Source organism: Hippocampus guttulatus, chromosome 1, assembly GCF_054856545.1.
Source record: "Hippocampus guttulatus isolate MCC_2025c chromosome 1, RoL_Hgut_1.0, whole genome shotgun sequence".
NCBI classification, from domain to species: Eukaryota; Metazoa; Chordata; class Actinopteri; order Syngnathiformes; family Syngnathidae; genus Hippocampus; species Hippocampus guttulatus.
This window is the reverse complement of record NC_141261.1, coordinates 24369500-24385693: the sequence shown is the minus strand read 5'-3', so window position 1 is coordinate 24385693 and position 16194 is coordinate 24369500. Positions and strand designations below refer to the sequence as shown.

At 43.4% G+C, this 16194-nt stretch overlaps 1 protein-coding gene across 1 annotated transcript; it reads left to right on the top strand.

Moving 5' to 3' along the window:
* The first annotated feature begins 273 nt into the window (after positions 1-273).
* Positions 274-16194, top strand: lmbr1l (limb development membrane protein 1-like). The gene is made up of 17 exons (XM_086121648.1): positions 274-477; positions 4838-4922; positions 10116-10149; positions 10491-10630; positions 10895-10998; positions 11074-11197; positions 11274-11342; positions 11425-11489; positions 11865-11937; positions 12004-12093; positions 12173-12249; positions 12338-12415; positions 12504-12577; positions 12710-12800; positions 13785-13851; positions 13984-14145; positions 14681-16194. The coding sequence occupies exons 1-17, from the start codon at positions 415-417 to the stop codon at positions 14764-14766; spliced, it is 1482 nt and encodes a 493-aa protein (XP_085977774.1). The 5' UTR covers positions 274-414; the 3' UTR covers positions 14767-16194.

The following is a 16194-nucleotide window of genomic DNA, read 5'->3' as shown; positions in this document are numbered from 1 at the left end:
GTCCAGCCAAGCGAGCACTATCGACAGCAAAAGTGAACTAAGTGTGACATCGGGAGTGTGTGTGCGTGTGTGTGCGTGTGTGTGTGTACGAACCAACCTTCAAGGTGAGATTGCCTTCTCTAGCATATTTAGTATGAAGTCAAAACGTAACTATGCTGTATTGATCGATTGATTGATTGACTGATTTATGTGATGATGACAGCTACCTGTGGCACTGCCCTCTCATTAGCCCCGCCCTTCAGCCCCGCCCCCTGTCTTCTTAACTGAGTTGCGTAGCATGCTGCTAATAGTCGCTCACTCAACCCGGACTTCTCTGCCTTCATTGCGACAATATGCTCCATCTGTAAATATTCTGGCGACGAGTCCAACTGATCGGCCTCTGAACACGACATTTTTTTGTTATGGTGTCGGAGGATGGAAACGGACGACGTGTCGGTGAGGGAGCAACTTTTCCACAACCGTGTCAGGGAGACCATCGTAAGTGCTGCCTGCGTTCTCGGAAAATTAGCTTTTTCGTTTTGAAGCCAACAAACAATGCAGTCTGAAACATGAAGTTACGATGCTGTACTTGAAGCCCTGCTTTGGAATCGCTCACTCAAAGTTGAATTGCAACTCTGTGTGTGTGTGTATACTATATATATGTATATGTGTATATACAGGTATATACAGTATACATATGTATGTGTGTGTGCATATATATAAATGTGTCTATACTGTATATGTATATGTGTGTGTGTATATATGTAGGTAGGTGTGTGTGTGTGTGTGTGTGTGTGCATGTATATGTATATATATGTGCGCACAACGGATGCATCTGGTAGAGAGGAAGTGGCCCCATCACCACTTGTATTTGACAATACTGGACTTCTTTTTCTCTCTTCATTTCCGTTTGTCCTCTGCTGTGTATGTTTTCACTTGTATCACATGCTGAGAATTTGATCCAGGTTTACATACATATCCGAAACGGCACGCCTACATTCTATGTCTATACTGTACTACAGTGATTCCCAACCACCTTCACTTACATTATTTCTCATAAAAATAAATCAATAGCTTTTATCAACTCTCTATGCTTTCAACATAGAAAGACGCAAAGCATCAGCAACGGTGTCATCCTTGACTACGTAGGAAGGCGTTATACTACGCAAGCCCAATTGTACGTGAAGATGACCAGAAACTGTGGTAATGGCTCACAAAAAGAGTGCCTCTGAGTTTGATTTTAAAAATTGTGATCGTTAAAAAGTGAATGACCTACATGTGGGTGAACACTCACAGTCACTGTGTTATGACTTCACCACAGAGACAACTTCTAGTTGATTGTTATATCATTTACTTCATTTTAATTTACAACATACTGTATACATATTGTTGCCTGTGATGAAAACGCATGCTTGTTTTCTTGTAATTCTTCAAATAAGAAAAATAATTTAACGCATTTGTAGATGCAAAACCAACAATGTTGTACTTTAATCAACTTGTCATCACTTGGTTGAAGCAACTGTAGTGATGTAAACAATAGTTCTAGTGGTCAGAGCTTTTTGCATTTAGACATTACTGTTAATAAATTACATTAATCATCATCAGGCTCTCAACAACAGGTTCTGAAGCTGAACCTGCCAGCTGGCTGGCTTTTCAATGTCGAGTTTGCATATTTTCCACATTCCTGACTGAGATTCCATTGCACATTTTGCCTCCCTTCATTGCACCAGAAAACAAAACAAAACCGTTTTTAATGGTTTTTATTACTGTAATCATAATTTGCGACCATCTTCCCAAATATGAACACACACTAAAGCCAACTCTTGTCGCAGGGTTATTTGTTGATCATTTATTCTCATTTATGTAAGAGCCAGGGTTTCACACTGAGCCCACCTAGTCCATTGGTGCTTGAATATAGCATGGAATACTCAAACGAGTCAAAAATGATTCCAGATTTCAGGTATCCAGCATGATTCACAATCCCTGTTGTTGTTGTGAAGCACTGATGAGTGCTTCCAGGTCTCATTTTGCCACCACATAGTTAATGAAAAACATGTATTTTTTGGGGGGGAGGGAGGTGGAGGGGGCGTTGCATATTGTTACTGACCCACAAACAGAAATAACACAACCAAGACTTCAGCCTCTTTGGTCAGTGAACATAATGTTAAGTAGATGCTGGAGACACGCGCAGCCCACACCCTGCACCTGGATAGAGATCAAGTAGGATGTGTGATGAGTAAATTCACAATAAGATCTGGGAGCTGACATATTGCTTCTGGCCCACAACCGCAGATTTAATGACGCTGACTTGAAAGTAGGGATCGGAAATAACAACCGGTTCTGAGATTTTGCTTGCTTGCCTAGTGATTCCTGATTGATTCCTCTTACAGTACAATACAATGCATCTTTATTTATATATCACTTTCAGAGGAGCTTCGGCTGTAACAAGGCACTTTACAGAACATTTAACATAAATAACAATAATAAAGCATAACACATAAACTAAAATGGGGCGTAATTCTTGTTGCTCCAAAATCATCACTTTACACGAGACCCCAAAAATGTCATGTTGTTTCAACCATCAACATGGCATTATCAAAAAGAGCACAAGCCGTTTTCAGCACTTAAGATTGGCCAATAAGATATAAAAAAAATAGAACATTCACACATGTGGAGTGACCAGTAGTATAGATTTGTAAAAAAAAAAAGAAAGAAATTTATCACGTTGTGATTTAGAAGTTTTCAGATCAATGCCTACGATATCAATGAAGATGTCACACGCAAGAAGTGTATTTTGGTTTCTGAACTTTTTCAACATGACACTCCGCTATGATATGAATAGCTAACTTCGGTTTAGAACATTACTTTGATGTGCAGGCTAGTGTGTTTGCTCGGCTGCTATGCTAATGTCGCATGTGAAACCTTACACAACAACTACTGCTATTCTGTTCCCTCGTCCTTGTCTCACTCTCCAGGCATGACGAATCAACTCTTACATTAATGAACAGTTGGCTTGTGCGTTAAGTGTAGCGGCAAGCCTGCCGGTAAAGCGTACACGATTCTTAACCCGAAGGAGGGTGGAAATGTGGGTTCGAGCTTCAGGTAAGACCCTGTCAGATGACCACCGTCAGACATTCACTCAAAGGTGGAATGAGTACCTGAGGTCTCGAGGGACAAGGAAGGATGGCGCTTTCTTGTGGCAAATCCTACTGCTTTTGTTACTTAAATGTGGTGAGTCACCACATTGCCTTTTTTTCTACCACCTCTGACTTATGTTTGTGAATCTGTTGTCATGATGATTATATTTTGAAAACATGACATGTAAAGAAAGCAATAATAGTTCAAGTACCGGTAATCCTTGGGTGGAGACAAATTGCTTGCTGTTTAAAGCTACCCAGTTCTTTTTTTTTTCCATTAGGCTGATGAAATTCCATCTTGATGCCATCCTTGCATGTTTTTTAAATCAATAAAACATTTTCATTTTGTGGTGTGAATGGCTACTTGGGCAAGGACAGACATGTGATCACGCAAAGAACTGTTGTCACTGTTGTCAAGTCAAGTCAAGTCAAGTCAACAGTATTTATAGAGCACTTTCAAACAGCCATCGCTGCATACAAAGTGCTGTACATGGAGCAATTTAACATGCACAATAAACAGTAAGACAAATCGGTAATAAAGGCGGTAGAAAGCACCAAACAGTAAAACCAAGAACAAATCTAAGTCATGCTGAGTCGAATGCCAAAGAATACAAGTGAGTTTTGAGGAGGGTTTTGAAGATGGGCAGCGAGGAGGCTTGCCGAATGTTTAGTGGGAGGTCATTCCAGAGAGAGGGACCAGCAACAGAAAAGGCTCGATCCCCTCTGAGCCTCAGTTTAGTTCTTGGTACTTCTAATAAAGTCTGGTCCACAGACCTGAGGCGCCGGGCAGGTGTGTAGGGGCGGATGAGCTCAGAGAGGTTGTGTGAAACAGGAGCTGCCATTGCGCGTATCATCACTCATGACATATCCGTGGAAACTTGGTGTTGAGTGTTGTGACATGGTCGCAGTCTGCTGCAGCATTAACACTCCCACAGGCATGAATTTTGATGCATCTCCAAACTGGATCTTGGCCTTGTTGAATGTGAGCTCACTTCCTTTTTATTCAGTCAGAATGACACCGCTGAGAGACAAATTTGGATGGAAATCCAGTTGAGCGTGTTTAAACACCGTCCAGGTGATTATCGGCTTTCGGTTCTCCCTTAGGCAGCCATCGTGAAGATGTGTTGCGAGATGCCTTCTTTCTTTTGGCCTGCCGATTCAAGCAATATGACAGTTTACCTCATTCTGGGGCAAAATGTTGAGATTCATCAGCCAGCAGAGCATGAACAATAGATTTGACCTACATATTTGACAGCCTAATGTCAAAAACAATGATATCTGCAGGCAGCCCATCATTACTTGCTATGCCAGACCACGTTTTCCCTCTTAATCTCGCTCTTCTTAACAACACTGTCACCCATTTAGAATTATTTGTTTTAATGAGGTGATAATCTTCTGGCCCCATCTGTCTTTCCGTGCCTTTGCGAGCATACTTGATCTGTTTTGCTATTAATCGGATGCGTTTTTTATATTTTATCTGAATATGTACAAATTGAAATATTCTACAATAACAGAGCCTGTTTGTTTTTGTCTTTTTGTTTGTTTGTGGCTCTTGTGGATAATGTCGGCATCAGAGTCTCAAATGCATTGACTGCATTAGGCTTGAGATGCGGAAAAATCAGTTGTACAGTATATGAAAGTCCACAACAGGGCATTTGGAACGTTTTCCCTTCCTATGTTGAATGTCTCTCAAATGTTATATCGTTCTGTGTCTTGTGCAGATCTGTGTACTCCTGTTTACATGCCTTTACATCGTGTCCTACCTCATCCTTGCACGCTTCAAGAAGACTGCAGAATTTGTCACCGGTGAGTAAAACCTTTATTTGTTTGCTTTTGGATTAAGTGGAGATAATACACGGCCAACAGACTGCCCTTCATTACTTGGACCCATCGGGAAGTGTTTTATAAAGCCTTCGAGCTGTGTATCCACATTGGAGTTCGGCCAGTCTGCGAAGCATTCCCCATCTGTGGGGGAGGGGATCCAATGCTAATAGGAAACCTCTCCTCTCCCCCTACAGTAAAGCCTTACCGTTGGAACACGGACCAGAGAGTTCATGTGTTGGCTTGTTTTTTTTTGTCGTTTGTTCTTGTTGTCCGATCTCTCTTTTCTAAAAAAAAAAAAATACAATATATATATATATATATACCTGTGTGTGTGTGTATGTGTATGTATATATATATATATATACATATATATATATATATCATTTGGTCTTATGACGATCACCTCTCTTGAGCCCATGTATTTGAACCGAAAATATGCCCCTTCAGCTATTTTAATGTTGAATTTTTGGATTGGGAAAGGAAATCAGTATAAACGATGGACCAGAGAGCTTAATTTGAACGTAATATCATGAATACGTTATTTTTTTGTTGCTTAATTTTTTCTCTTCACATGCAGGGGGCGGCACTGCCTCACCTGCCTACCCTGACCGCATGGACCCGAGTGTGGGTCATTTATTAGAAGACAATCTGGGTGTTTAACAGCCTAAATGAGTCCTTTTGACACGACCTGTTTCCAACTACATGGAGTTCTCTTGGAACATCTTCCATAATTATGTATCATCAAATACATTGGAGCAATTAATCAGCTACTTCATTGTAGTGCAAGAGTAAAATGATGGTTGGACAAGAAAGTTGGTATGACTTTTTATGCTAAATCTGAAGGTCGCTCTTGTCAAGCAAGCACAGTTGTTCACTATCTTCAATATAACACTTCAAACATTCATCAGGCACAGAACATTTTCAAAGAATAAAAAAACAACAACCATACCCATTATTCTTTTCCTATACAGTGTTAAATGATTACTTGTAGGAATTTGCAAAGATTGCAACCCATGTATACACAGTGTCATGGCTGAAAGTGTGGACAGAACACTGAAGGTTCAGAAGGAATGTTTGGTGTTATGCAGCTTTGACTCCAGGCGATATCCCAGTGGATCAAGACATGGAAGGGGTGGTGAAGAATGTTGTTGACTTATAACTTTGGGGTCGTCTTACACTGACCAAAGCATACTCGACAACTTTTCAACAACCAAAACACAAAGGTGAAGACTTTTGTCCAGCGTCCGTCAGTGATTAAGTGTCATGATAGCCAGAAATGATGAACACAAGCTTTGGCTCTGTGGTGTATTGTTTAGCAATCTTACCAGTCTAACTTTGCGACGTTTCTACTTTGAAGTTTAGTTAGTTATGGTTTGATTGAATTCTGAGCTAATGTTATGCATTGGAGTTCCCCCTGTTGTGAAGTTTGATGAGGGAGCGCAGCGCACTAAAGGGCGTCTTCTCTCGTGTGCTTAAAAGTCGGAAAAGGCGCGATGCTGCTGCACATTTTGTGGGCTGTGCGAGTTCTCCCATCGACTTAAGAGTGTCACTTAGACACCTTCATAAAATGTACGCACTCTTGAAATGAGGGAATTCCCTCTGAAATTCTCAACAGTGCTGTCATTGTAATGGTAGCCATTGGAATCATTTGTTTTTATTTCATCGATGGATGTGCCTCTTGTGTAATCCATAGAGATTGCTAAGCAATGCTTAATCAGCGACCAGCTCACTCGCTTTTCTACTGATGCAGATAAGCAAGCCATAATGAACATACAGTTGTACTCTGATGAAATGACTATTATTGTATTTCTCAAATACAGAATGCAATTAGAAATGCTTGATACTGTTTGATGAGCCGCACGCACATCTCTGGTGACGATCAGTCTTACTTCCAGATCTACTGGGCAAGTTAATTTAATGTTTTAAGTGTGACGTTTTTTGCGGGGGAATTCACATCTGTCAGGAAATCTCCACCATTCTGGACTTGATTGGCTCGTCAGAATTCAGTGGGTGAAGCCTCTTTGGTGGCGGCTCGCGGCTTCCCAAATTCGGCATGGTGGGTGTGTAGGAAGCCTTGACGGGAGAATTGCTGCATCTTGAAAGGCGCGCAAGGAATGAACTGAAGCGCAAATGGGAAAATATGCCCCAGAGTGAAGACGTAGTTTGCTCTGTTAGCATCTCATGCTAGCTCATAAACTCGTCACTTGTGAACAAACTGTAGCGTGTTTGTGCCTTTTAACGTTTTACATTAGAGTGAAAAATTAGAAGAGAAACAGGTCGACAAACTGTTCTGTTTAATTCAGTATTTTTGCAGGGACATTTTCTCACGTGTGCAATGTCTAATTGTTTCAAGGAATGTTGCTGATTGGCTAGAATGTTAGTTTTGGTTGTCAAAAGTGCAAATATCCTGATCCAATTTCTTTGGCTCTCCGGGCCTGGTGCTTACATAACAATTTCGATAACTTGCCTTCATTGAAAGCAGATGAGGATTGTCACCAGGCCAAGTTGTCTTTGGTTTGCTGTGGCTGGCTGGACTTCATTACACGCCGTGGGTAACTGTCTGCATGCAAGAGCAGAATAGGCCTGCAGTTAAGTAGCACTTGAGCAATGCAACGCTATACTCTCAGCTCAAATTGTTTGTGGAATTGAGGAGCAAATAACTTGTTTTTGGGTCTGCAGTCGTATTTACTTAAATGGTCATACAACACACATGATGTGAAACAGAAGGGTTTTCAGTATAATTTTCTGAACAGTTGGCATTCTCAACCAGTCATTCTTTGCAGTTTTTTTTGGGGGGGGGGTCATGATAAATCCTTTTTTTTTTTTTTTTTTTTTTTTTTTTTAAACCGGAGACTCCAATCATACTTGTACACATTAGGGGTGTTCACACGGCACACATTTGCATCGGCGCTGCACCGACGTATTTTGTTGCGATATATCTTAAACCAGTGTAAATTTTGTGGAGCGTTCACACGTAAAAAGCTGCTTACTAAAGAGAAGCGCGTTAACCCCGGTGCAGCCCCACTTGCGTTCACACGGCAGTTTCTGCGGCCGTGCAATAATACGGAAATAATACGATTGTAATAATACGGAAATAAAAGATGCGGTGCTGCCTCGCAAACTAGCATTTACTCCGGAGTAAGATTTTAAACCACCTCCTGTTATGTTTCGATCTGGTTACGTTTGGTTTTGATTCCTCATGTGCCCTTTTTTCGCCACCTGTTCTCGTTATCAGTGTTCCTTGTGTGTAACAAATTAGCTCCCTCAACCCTTTGTGTGTTGTCCAGGTGTTTCTCGTTGTCTCGTCACTTGGCTTGTATTTAGTTCCCTGAGTTTCTGCCAGTCTTGGTTGGGTCATTGTGAGCTGTGAGTATGTGAGCATACATGTGCTCCTGTCATGTTTTGTTTCCTGCTGTAATTTGGTTTGATACTTGTGATTTCCAGGCATTTTTGAGTACTTCGACTTCGTGTTTTTTCCATTGTACTCCTGTGTGTATTTTTTGTTAAATACATTTTGGTCAATCCACCTTGCTCCTCCCTGCCTCCCTGCTTTTTGGGGTCCTACAACTACCATCTCGCAAAACGTGACAGAATGACCCAACCTACTGGACCCCGCAGGACTAGAGGCCTGGTCCCACTGCCTCCCTTTTCTGTTTCCGGCAAGGCCAGGGTTGCCGCCGCCCTCCATCCCTATTCCCGGCGAGGCAAGGGTTGCCGTCGCCCGTCCCTGTTCCTGGCGAGGCAAAGGTTGCCGTCGCCGTCCGTCCCTATTCCCGGCGAGGCAAGGGTTGCTGTCGCTCCGTCCCTATTCCCGGCGAGGCAAGGGTTGCCGTCGCCCGTCCCTGTTCCCGGCGAGGCAAAGGTTGCTGTCGCCCTCCGTCCCTATTCCCGGCGAGCCAAAGGTTGCTGTCGCCCTCTGTTCCCGTCCCCGGTGACGCAAGTGTTGCGTCCCGCCCTGTTTCCACAGACTCCGGCCACTGGGTGACTTTGGGACGTCTGGGATCCATCCCTTGAGGGGGGGGCGGGGGAGGGGGGTACTGTTATGTTTCGATCTGGTTACGTTTGGTTTTGATTCCTCATGTGCCCTTTTTTCGCCACCTGTTCTCGTTATCAGTGTTCCTTGTGTGTAACAAATTAGCTCCCTCAACCCTTTGTGTGTTGTCCAGGTGTTTCTCGTTGTCTCGTCACTTGGCTTGTATTTAGTTCCCTGAGTTTCTGCCAGTCTTGGTTGGGTCATTGTGAGCTGTGAGTATGTGAGCATACATGTGCACCTGTCATGTTTTGTTTCCTGCTGTAATTTGGTTTGATACTTGTGATTTCCAGGCATTTTTGAGTACTTCGACTTTGTGTTTTTTCCATTGTACTCCTGTGTGTATTTTTTGTTAAATACATTTTGGTCAAGCCTCCCTGCTTTTTGGGGTCCTACAACTACCATCTCGCAAAACGTGACACCTCCTAAGCAGGGTTAAATTTGTTCCAGTTTAAGCTGTTTTCAGGGGCTACACGGGTGTAACTTTGTACCTGTGAACGCTCTATGGGGGCAGCCTCGGTGCTACACCGGAGTAAAAGTTGCTGTGTGAATGCCCCTAATGTTTCGAAACCCCTCCCTCATGCCCGTTGAGGCCAGTGACAATTTTTTACCCCCACACCCCACACACGCGCACACACACATCATTCCTCTATGAACGCTGCTACTACACTGTGCCTCTGCTAGGCACACATGAGGTTGGAGTTCACACTCCTTCAGAGTTTGCATTTGTCATGACAATAGAGACTCGCGTGTTTTGTTTTTATTAACATAATGTAATTACGATAGTAAACTAGTTACACGTCCGCCTCACAGTGGAGAGGTGCACAGTTCAAATTCGGCTCCGGCCTTCCCGTGTGGAGTTTGCATGTTCTCCCAGTGCCTGCGTGAGTTTTCACTGAGTACTCCGGTTTCATCCCACATTATTAAAACATGCTTGGCAGGTTAATGGTGTCCCCCGCCTACTGCCCAAAGACGGCTGGGATAGGCTCCAGTATGCCCGCGGCCCTTGTGAGGATATTCGGATTAGAAAATGGATGGATGGATGGTTGGATAATGTAATTCCATTCAAAATGACCTCTTTAAATTCTGAAACATGTCGTTCTCAATGGAAAAAAAATGAAAGGTATTGCTGTGCTCTCTTTCAGATGATATTGAGGACGCTACAGTCAACAGAATTGCGTAAGTGAAAAGCTCATAATGATTAACTGACTTGGGGCAATCTGTTTTACCTCCCTCACGTTGATTGGCGTCATGCAGTGTGAATGAACCGAGATGCACGCAGTGCGCTGAGCTCCAACTTTATTGCCTTGTCGAGTGTGTGGCTGCTGATTGAGATAGGAACAGTCCAGTATCCCTTTGCCCTTTGTTCCTACACGCTGGCACTGTCGTCTTACCTCCTGCGGATCACCTTGGACTTTTACCAAAGCTGTCGTCCCAGACCAGTGTTAAAAACAAACAAAAATGTGACTTTCGTTTGAGTATGACTTTTGTAAAACAATGCCTCTGGTCTCCTCCTCCAGGCTGTGGCTGTGTACATTCACGCTCTCCGTTGCTGTGTGTGCCGTGCTGCTTCTGCCCATCTCGATTTTGTCCAATGAGGTCCTGCTCACCTTCCCACACAGCTACTACATGCAATGGCTCAATGGCTCTCTGATCCATGGTACATTTTTGTATTCGTATCTTAACTTTCCAACGCATCAGAAACGGTCACTAAGTGACTTTTTAAGGGACTACCTCAAGTGATTCATGTCTGAGATTGTTTTAACATGGTGTATCTTGCACTGTACCCCAAAATGTTTCTCTTCATTTTTGTAAGCATGATGCATACTTGACGAGTTACAAGGAGTAGAAAAATGCTGCCGCTCAGTGGTATACTGTGGAACTGCAATGGAGGCCTCAACAAACATTTCTTCTCTTTTGTCAGGGTTGTGGAACCTCGTTTTTCTTTTCTCTAATTTGTCCCTGGTCTTCCTCATGCCGTTTGCGTACTTCTTCACTGAGTCTGAGGGATTTGTCGGATCCAAAAAGGTAATCATGAACCTTTTGAGTAAAGCGTGCTCTTTGAGATCTGTGCTTGAATACGCGTTTTGTTTGTGTGTGCAGGGAGTGATGGCACGAGTATATGAAGCAGTTGTCCTGTTGTTGCTGTTAGCCCTCCTGGTGTTGGGCATTGTGTGGGTGGCATCAGCCCTGCTGCACGACAACTTGGCCAGGAAGAGCCTCTATGGTCGGTCACCTGTATATTGATACACTTGAGAACTTCTTGACACAAACGTCTGCCTGTGTGTGCTTGTCAATTGCAGATCTGTGGGAGTATTACCTTCCCTACTTATATTCGGGCATCTCTCTCTTTGGAGTGCTGCTGCTCCTGCGTAGGTCTCCCTCGTTGTGCATACGAGACCGTTCGACATTGTTGATGCTTTATCATATTGTCTGTGAATTTGTTCTCCTCAGTGTGCACACCTTTTGGGTTGTCTCGCATGTTCAGTGTAACAGGCCGCCTGTTGGTCAAACCACAGGTGAGTGACATACTTGATATTCAGTGAGGCACCACATTGCTTTTATTTGTTGTTGTGTTTTGCTGTTTAGGGTCACCGTACAAATGTCCATTCTCAGAATTTCTAACTATTTTTGCTTTTTTTTAATATGATGTGCACTCTGAACCATACCGCCCAATGACCCTTAAAAAAAGTCATAATTGGAATATTTGGGACAGTCCTGCAATATCATATGAATTCTTCACTGATTCATCCAGCCCATGCATTAGTTTGACGTGTGTGCTTACTAAACATGTATTGTGGTACTGGTCGCCAGGATCAGGGATGGCAACACAAAGATCAGATCAGTGTGCACAGTGCATTTTTTTTTTAACTGATGTTTGTCTGCTCTCTCAGCTGTTTGAAGATGTCGACGATGCCCTCAGCTGCACCACACTGGAGGAGGACTCGCTTTACAGGAAATTGAAGTGTGAGTAGCCTGTGAACCTTCTTGGTTTTTGTTTAAGTTTCAAGGTGATGTTTTGTCTGGGTCAAGATGGCAGTTCTCAGTCCTGCTGGGTCAAGCTGAACATTGAAGCAATGAAGAAAGAGCATCAAGCTGTCCGAACAAAGCGTATCGCCTTGGGTGCGTTTCAGTTCTCTAGCGGTGTTCACAAGGTACAGTCATTGTTTTCTTAACTGGTTTCTTCTTTCGGTCTTGACAGAGAAGCGAAGGAAAGCATCGCCCTGGCAGAGAAACTTGGGCTATCCGCTGGCTATGCTTATGCTCCTCGCCCTCACCGTAATTATTCACAATGTTCTCCCAGGCTGATTGAAGTCAGTCTTTCAGGCAGCCAATGAGACCTTTGGAAATATTTGTGTGTCTTCAGGTGTTATGTGTTCTGATGGTGTGTTTCAATGTGCTGGAGCTACTCCTTGACGAGACGGCAATGCCCAGAGGAATGGAAGTAAGGATTTCGTGAGAGGTTTTTGCAGCAAATGCTGAGGGTCTCTTCATGTCCAGCTGCTTATTTATTTATTTTTTTGTCCATTTAGGACCCTCACCTTGGGATGGCCTCCTTCTCAATGTTTGGTTCACTGGGTGCAGCAGTTCAAGTTGTCCTTATACTGTATCCTTTTAAGTGCAATGGCACTGTAATTGGCCAGCAGGCTATTTTTATTTAGTGACGTATGTGTGGGACTATCGCCCTCGAAAAAACTTACTGAAACAATTCTGTGTTGTCCTTCATAATGACTGACAGCTATTTAATGGTTTCATCAGTTGTAGGATTCTATAGCTCTCCTCTCTTCACCAGCTTGGTACCTCGTGCACAAGACACTAACCTCACACAGGTATCTCCACAATCCACTCTGCCAAAATACACGCAAAAACTGCACTTACGTCAATTAATAGATTTGTTTCAAAATATAATACCTGTTTGAAAATACTTGCTGAAAACATGCAAAGACTGAGAACTATGTAGCAGTCAATTGTAGAGATGTAGCATTAAGCTTTTTTGTTTCCTGGTTTCTTTTATTTGTTTAGATTTTTGCATGTGGGTAAAATTAGGCGCAGTTGGATGCCGGCATGAGTCTCCAAATCCCCAATTTTTCAGAACTTGTGCTCCACATCAGCGATTATCCAGTGCACATGACCTGCAGTTAGTTAGCTAGCTTCAGAGCGACTCGTTGTCACAGCAAGCCATGAGATGACTTAGTGGAATATATCCTAGATAGAGGCTTTAAGTGGATATGTTTTCATAGCCCAAACAAGTAGGAATAAGAAGGATGATAAATTAGCATCAATTTTCCCAGGTTGCAGTCGAGTTACTTGGTTGGAAGTTGATTTCAGCACTTTCAGTGGACACGCCCACAGCTTTTGAGGGAGGGTAGGGGGGCATGATTTCAAGCTTCAGTTCGCATACTTAATTCTTTTAATCATTCCAATTTGCTAGGTGTTATCAACACTCTTCTCTGTGGTGTGATGAATTTGGATGCCATATTTATTTTCACTTCATGGGGACTTTGAAGAAGACGAATATTGCATCCACTGATCAACCTGGCAGTTACTTTCTATAGGTACAATAGAAAGTACCCTCGCAAATTTCAGTGGTCTGTGCGTTCTCCAGAGTTTTGTCTATGCAGTTTGGGTCTGCACACGTATGTGTATGTTGTAGATCATGAACAAACAATAGGAATTGCCACTTGAACCAAGTCGTGTAAATCCAGCCCAATTGCCCATCATTTGACTTTTCTTTCATCTTCTGACTATACTACATTAACAGCTCATGGGCATGTAAAACATGAAAACAATTTTATTTTTCTGTTCCCTTTTAGATGATTGCCAACTGTGTTTCTCTTCTCATCCTGAGCTCAGCACTTCCAGTCTTTTCACGGACACTTGGTAAGGATTATGGATGGAAGGAAACAGTCAGCAATTTGCAGTTGTAGTTAAATAACGGCCACAAGAGGGCGTTTGCAGCCTTTGCTACCTGTGTTGGCGTCATTCACTTGTATTACTGTCTTGTGGTCTTAGGGATCACGCGCTTTGACCTGTTGGGAGACTTTGGTCGCTACAACTGGCTTGGGAACTTCTACGTTGTATTCCTGTACAACATGCTGTTTGCTGGCCTCACCTCTGCCTCTCTGATCAAGACGGTCACGTGGGCTGTGCAGAGGGAACTCATCCGTGCATTTGGTCGGTATTCTTTTATTTGTGTGGCTTTGCAAGTCAAAATGACAGCATATCTGAATGGCGTGAGCGCTTTGAGCTGAAATTGACTGCGCTTGGATAGCCGTCAAGAGTTTCCCAGCATGGGCCCCATTTCCCTGTGGGCTGGCCGCTTTTCCTCAGATAGAAAGAATACAATTCATACAGGAAAGTGTCAAAGGACAGGAGGAGAGTCGGATCCCCTTGGGGGACCTTCAGGCCCACCGCCCTAGACCCCCTCGCAGCACACACAGCCACGAACCCTCCGCCCAACACAAACAAGCTCTCAAAGCAAGCGCACGCACGCACACACACACACACACACACGCGCAGTCCCCCTTCCTTACAGTTTAGATAGCATCTCTATGCTAAGGCCACCTCACTTATTCTTTCCCATTGCCTCCCAGCTCACTTTTGTTCCATGATTAATTGACTCTGGCTTCACCTTAACCACTATTTTCCCTGGTTTTAGCACTCCACCCTGCAATTGTGCTCAATTTAATTTCATCGTCTCCCTTTGCAGGTCTCCACCGACTGCCCTTAACTGTCTCACGCTCCACTGTCCCGTTCAGACTTCTTCTGGCAAGCGGACTGTCCAAAATCCAGTGACCTCTCCCTTGTCATCGTGTTTTGTTTTTTTAAAGCGTTGAGTAACAAACGCAGCTGTGGAGTGCATTGTCGTCGTCATTGGCAACAAAGCTTGTACGGCGCAAAGGGCCAAGGGAGATGCGGCCACTTGACTGTGTGCAGTGGGTGGTCTGCGCAGATGTTCGATGACCAAAATCTCAAGGCATGTGCGTTCACATGCGCATAATGACAGCCCCAACAGGTTTAACCAGAGACGTGGTTATGGCTCAGGGGGCGGGGGCCCAATGTGAATCAAAGCCATATTTCATGGGCAGTGAAGCCCCAAAAGAGGAGCCGAGATGATGGCTTCTGAAACACGTAAAAGTCAGCAAAACTATTTTCAAGTGTTATGCTGTAGCTGTGAGACCATTTCCTCTTCCTGCTCCAGATTGATGGATTGCTCGCTCTCATCTTCTCTGAAACTTCCCGACACTTTCTTCTTGAAGGATGTTCCACTATTTTAAGAGTTGAAATCGGACTCGCATATGGTGCAGCTTGGACTGCTGTACAGTTGGTCGGTGAGTGGGAAGTTGCGCTGGGGAAATGGGATGACGGGGTACCTTGTGTAGTCTGAGGGCTAAAGAGTCTGAGCTGCTTTACATTTTGTCTTTGGAATTTTTTGGGGGTGTGCGGGGGGGGGGGGGGGGCTAAGTTTACAAAGTCAAACTGACTTAGAAAAATGCACAAAAGGAATGCTTTACACTTGTGTCTTACGTATTGAAAGCCAAGTGAAACCCCGTCAGGGGGATCATGTGACTTCGACCGACCATACTGTGAATTATTCTGTTATTTTGTTGGGGAAGTGCAATATGTTAAAGCACACGTAACTTGTAAAAGTGATTTTTTTAGATTGTGTTTATCTCGACTGCCTCTTGTAGGTGTGAATGTGTGGTTGTTTATCATGAAGTCAGTTTCAACTTTTTGACAACTTCCGTTACATCTTGATCAGCTGTTAATGCACAAACGATGATCCTCTAGTCATCTGTGGCATTTCTTCGCTGTATCATCAAGTTATGAGACGTTGGACTGATCAGCAGGGGGCAGTGCATGTCAAGTTCTTCCGACTGTGCGGTCTTAGCAGACCTTTTTGATTGATTGACCACAGACTAGTAAATCGTTTGCGTGGATCGCTGAGGGCTCACGCTCCTTTTCTCTTTGTAAATAAGTAGGAACACAACATTGTTGAATCTGATTTAAATCATATGTCAGGGCATTGGAGGAGCTTCACATCACAGCATCGCAGGAATCTTAACCCCACATATCAGTTGTGAAACTTGGTTGTGATACAGCCGGAACACCAAATCTTTAGAGTTCTTCTCAAAGATTGCCAAATAGTGCTCAATGTTTACTTTGAAACACTGTTGTCATTTTAACAGCAAAACCCAATAAACAATTGTCTTGTTTTTAAAA

Coding starts and splice junctions, on each gene's coding strand:
- lmbr1l (XM_086121648.1), top strand. CDS start 415: ATGGAAACGGACGACGTGTCGGTGAGGGAGCAACTTTTCCACAACCGT. Junction 11,198..11,273: donor GGCCAGGAAGAGCCTCTATG/GTCGGTCACCTG, acceptor TGTCAATTGCAG/ATCTGTGGGAGTATTACCTT. Junction 11,938..12,003: donor GCTTTACAGGAAATTGAAGT/GTGAGTAGCCTG, acceptor GTCTGGGTCAAG/ATGGCAGTTCTCAGTCCTGC.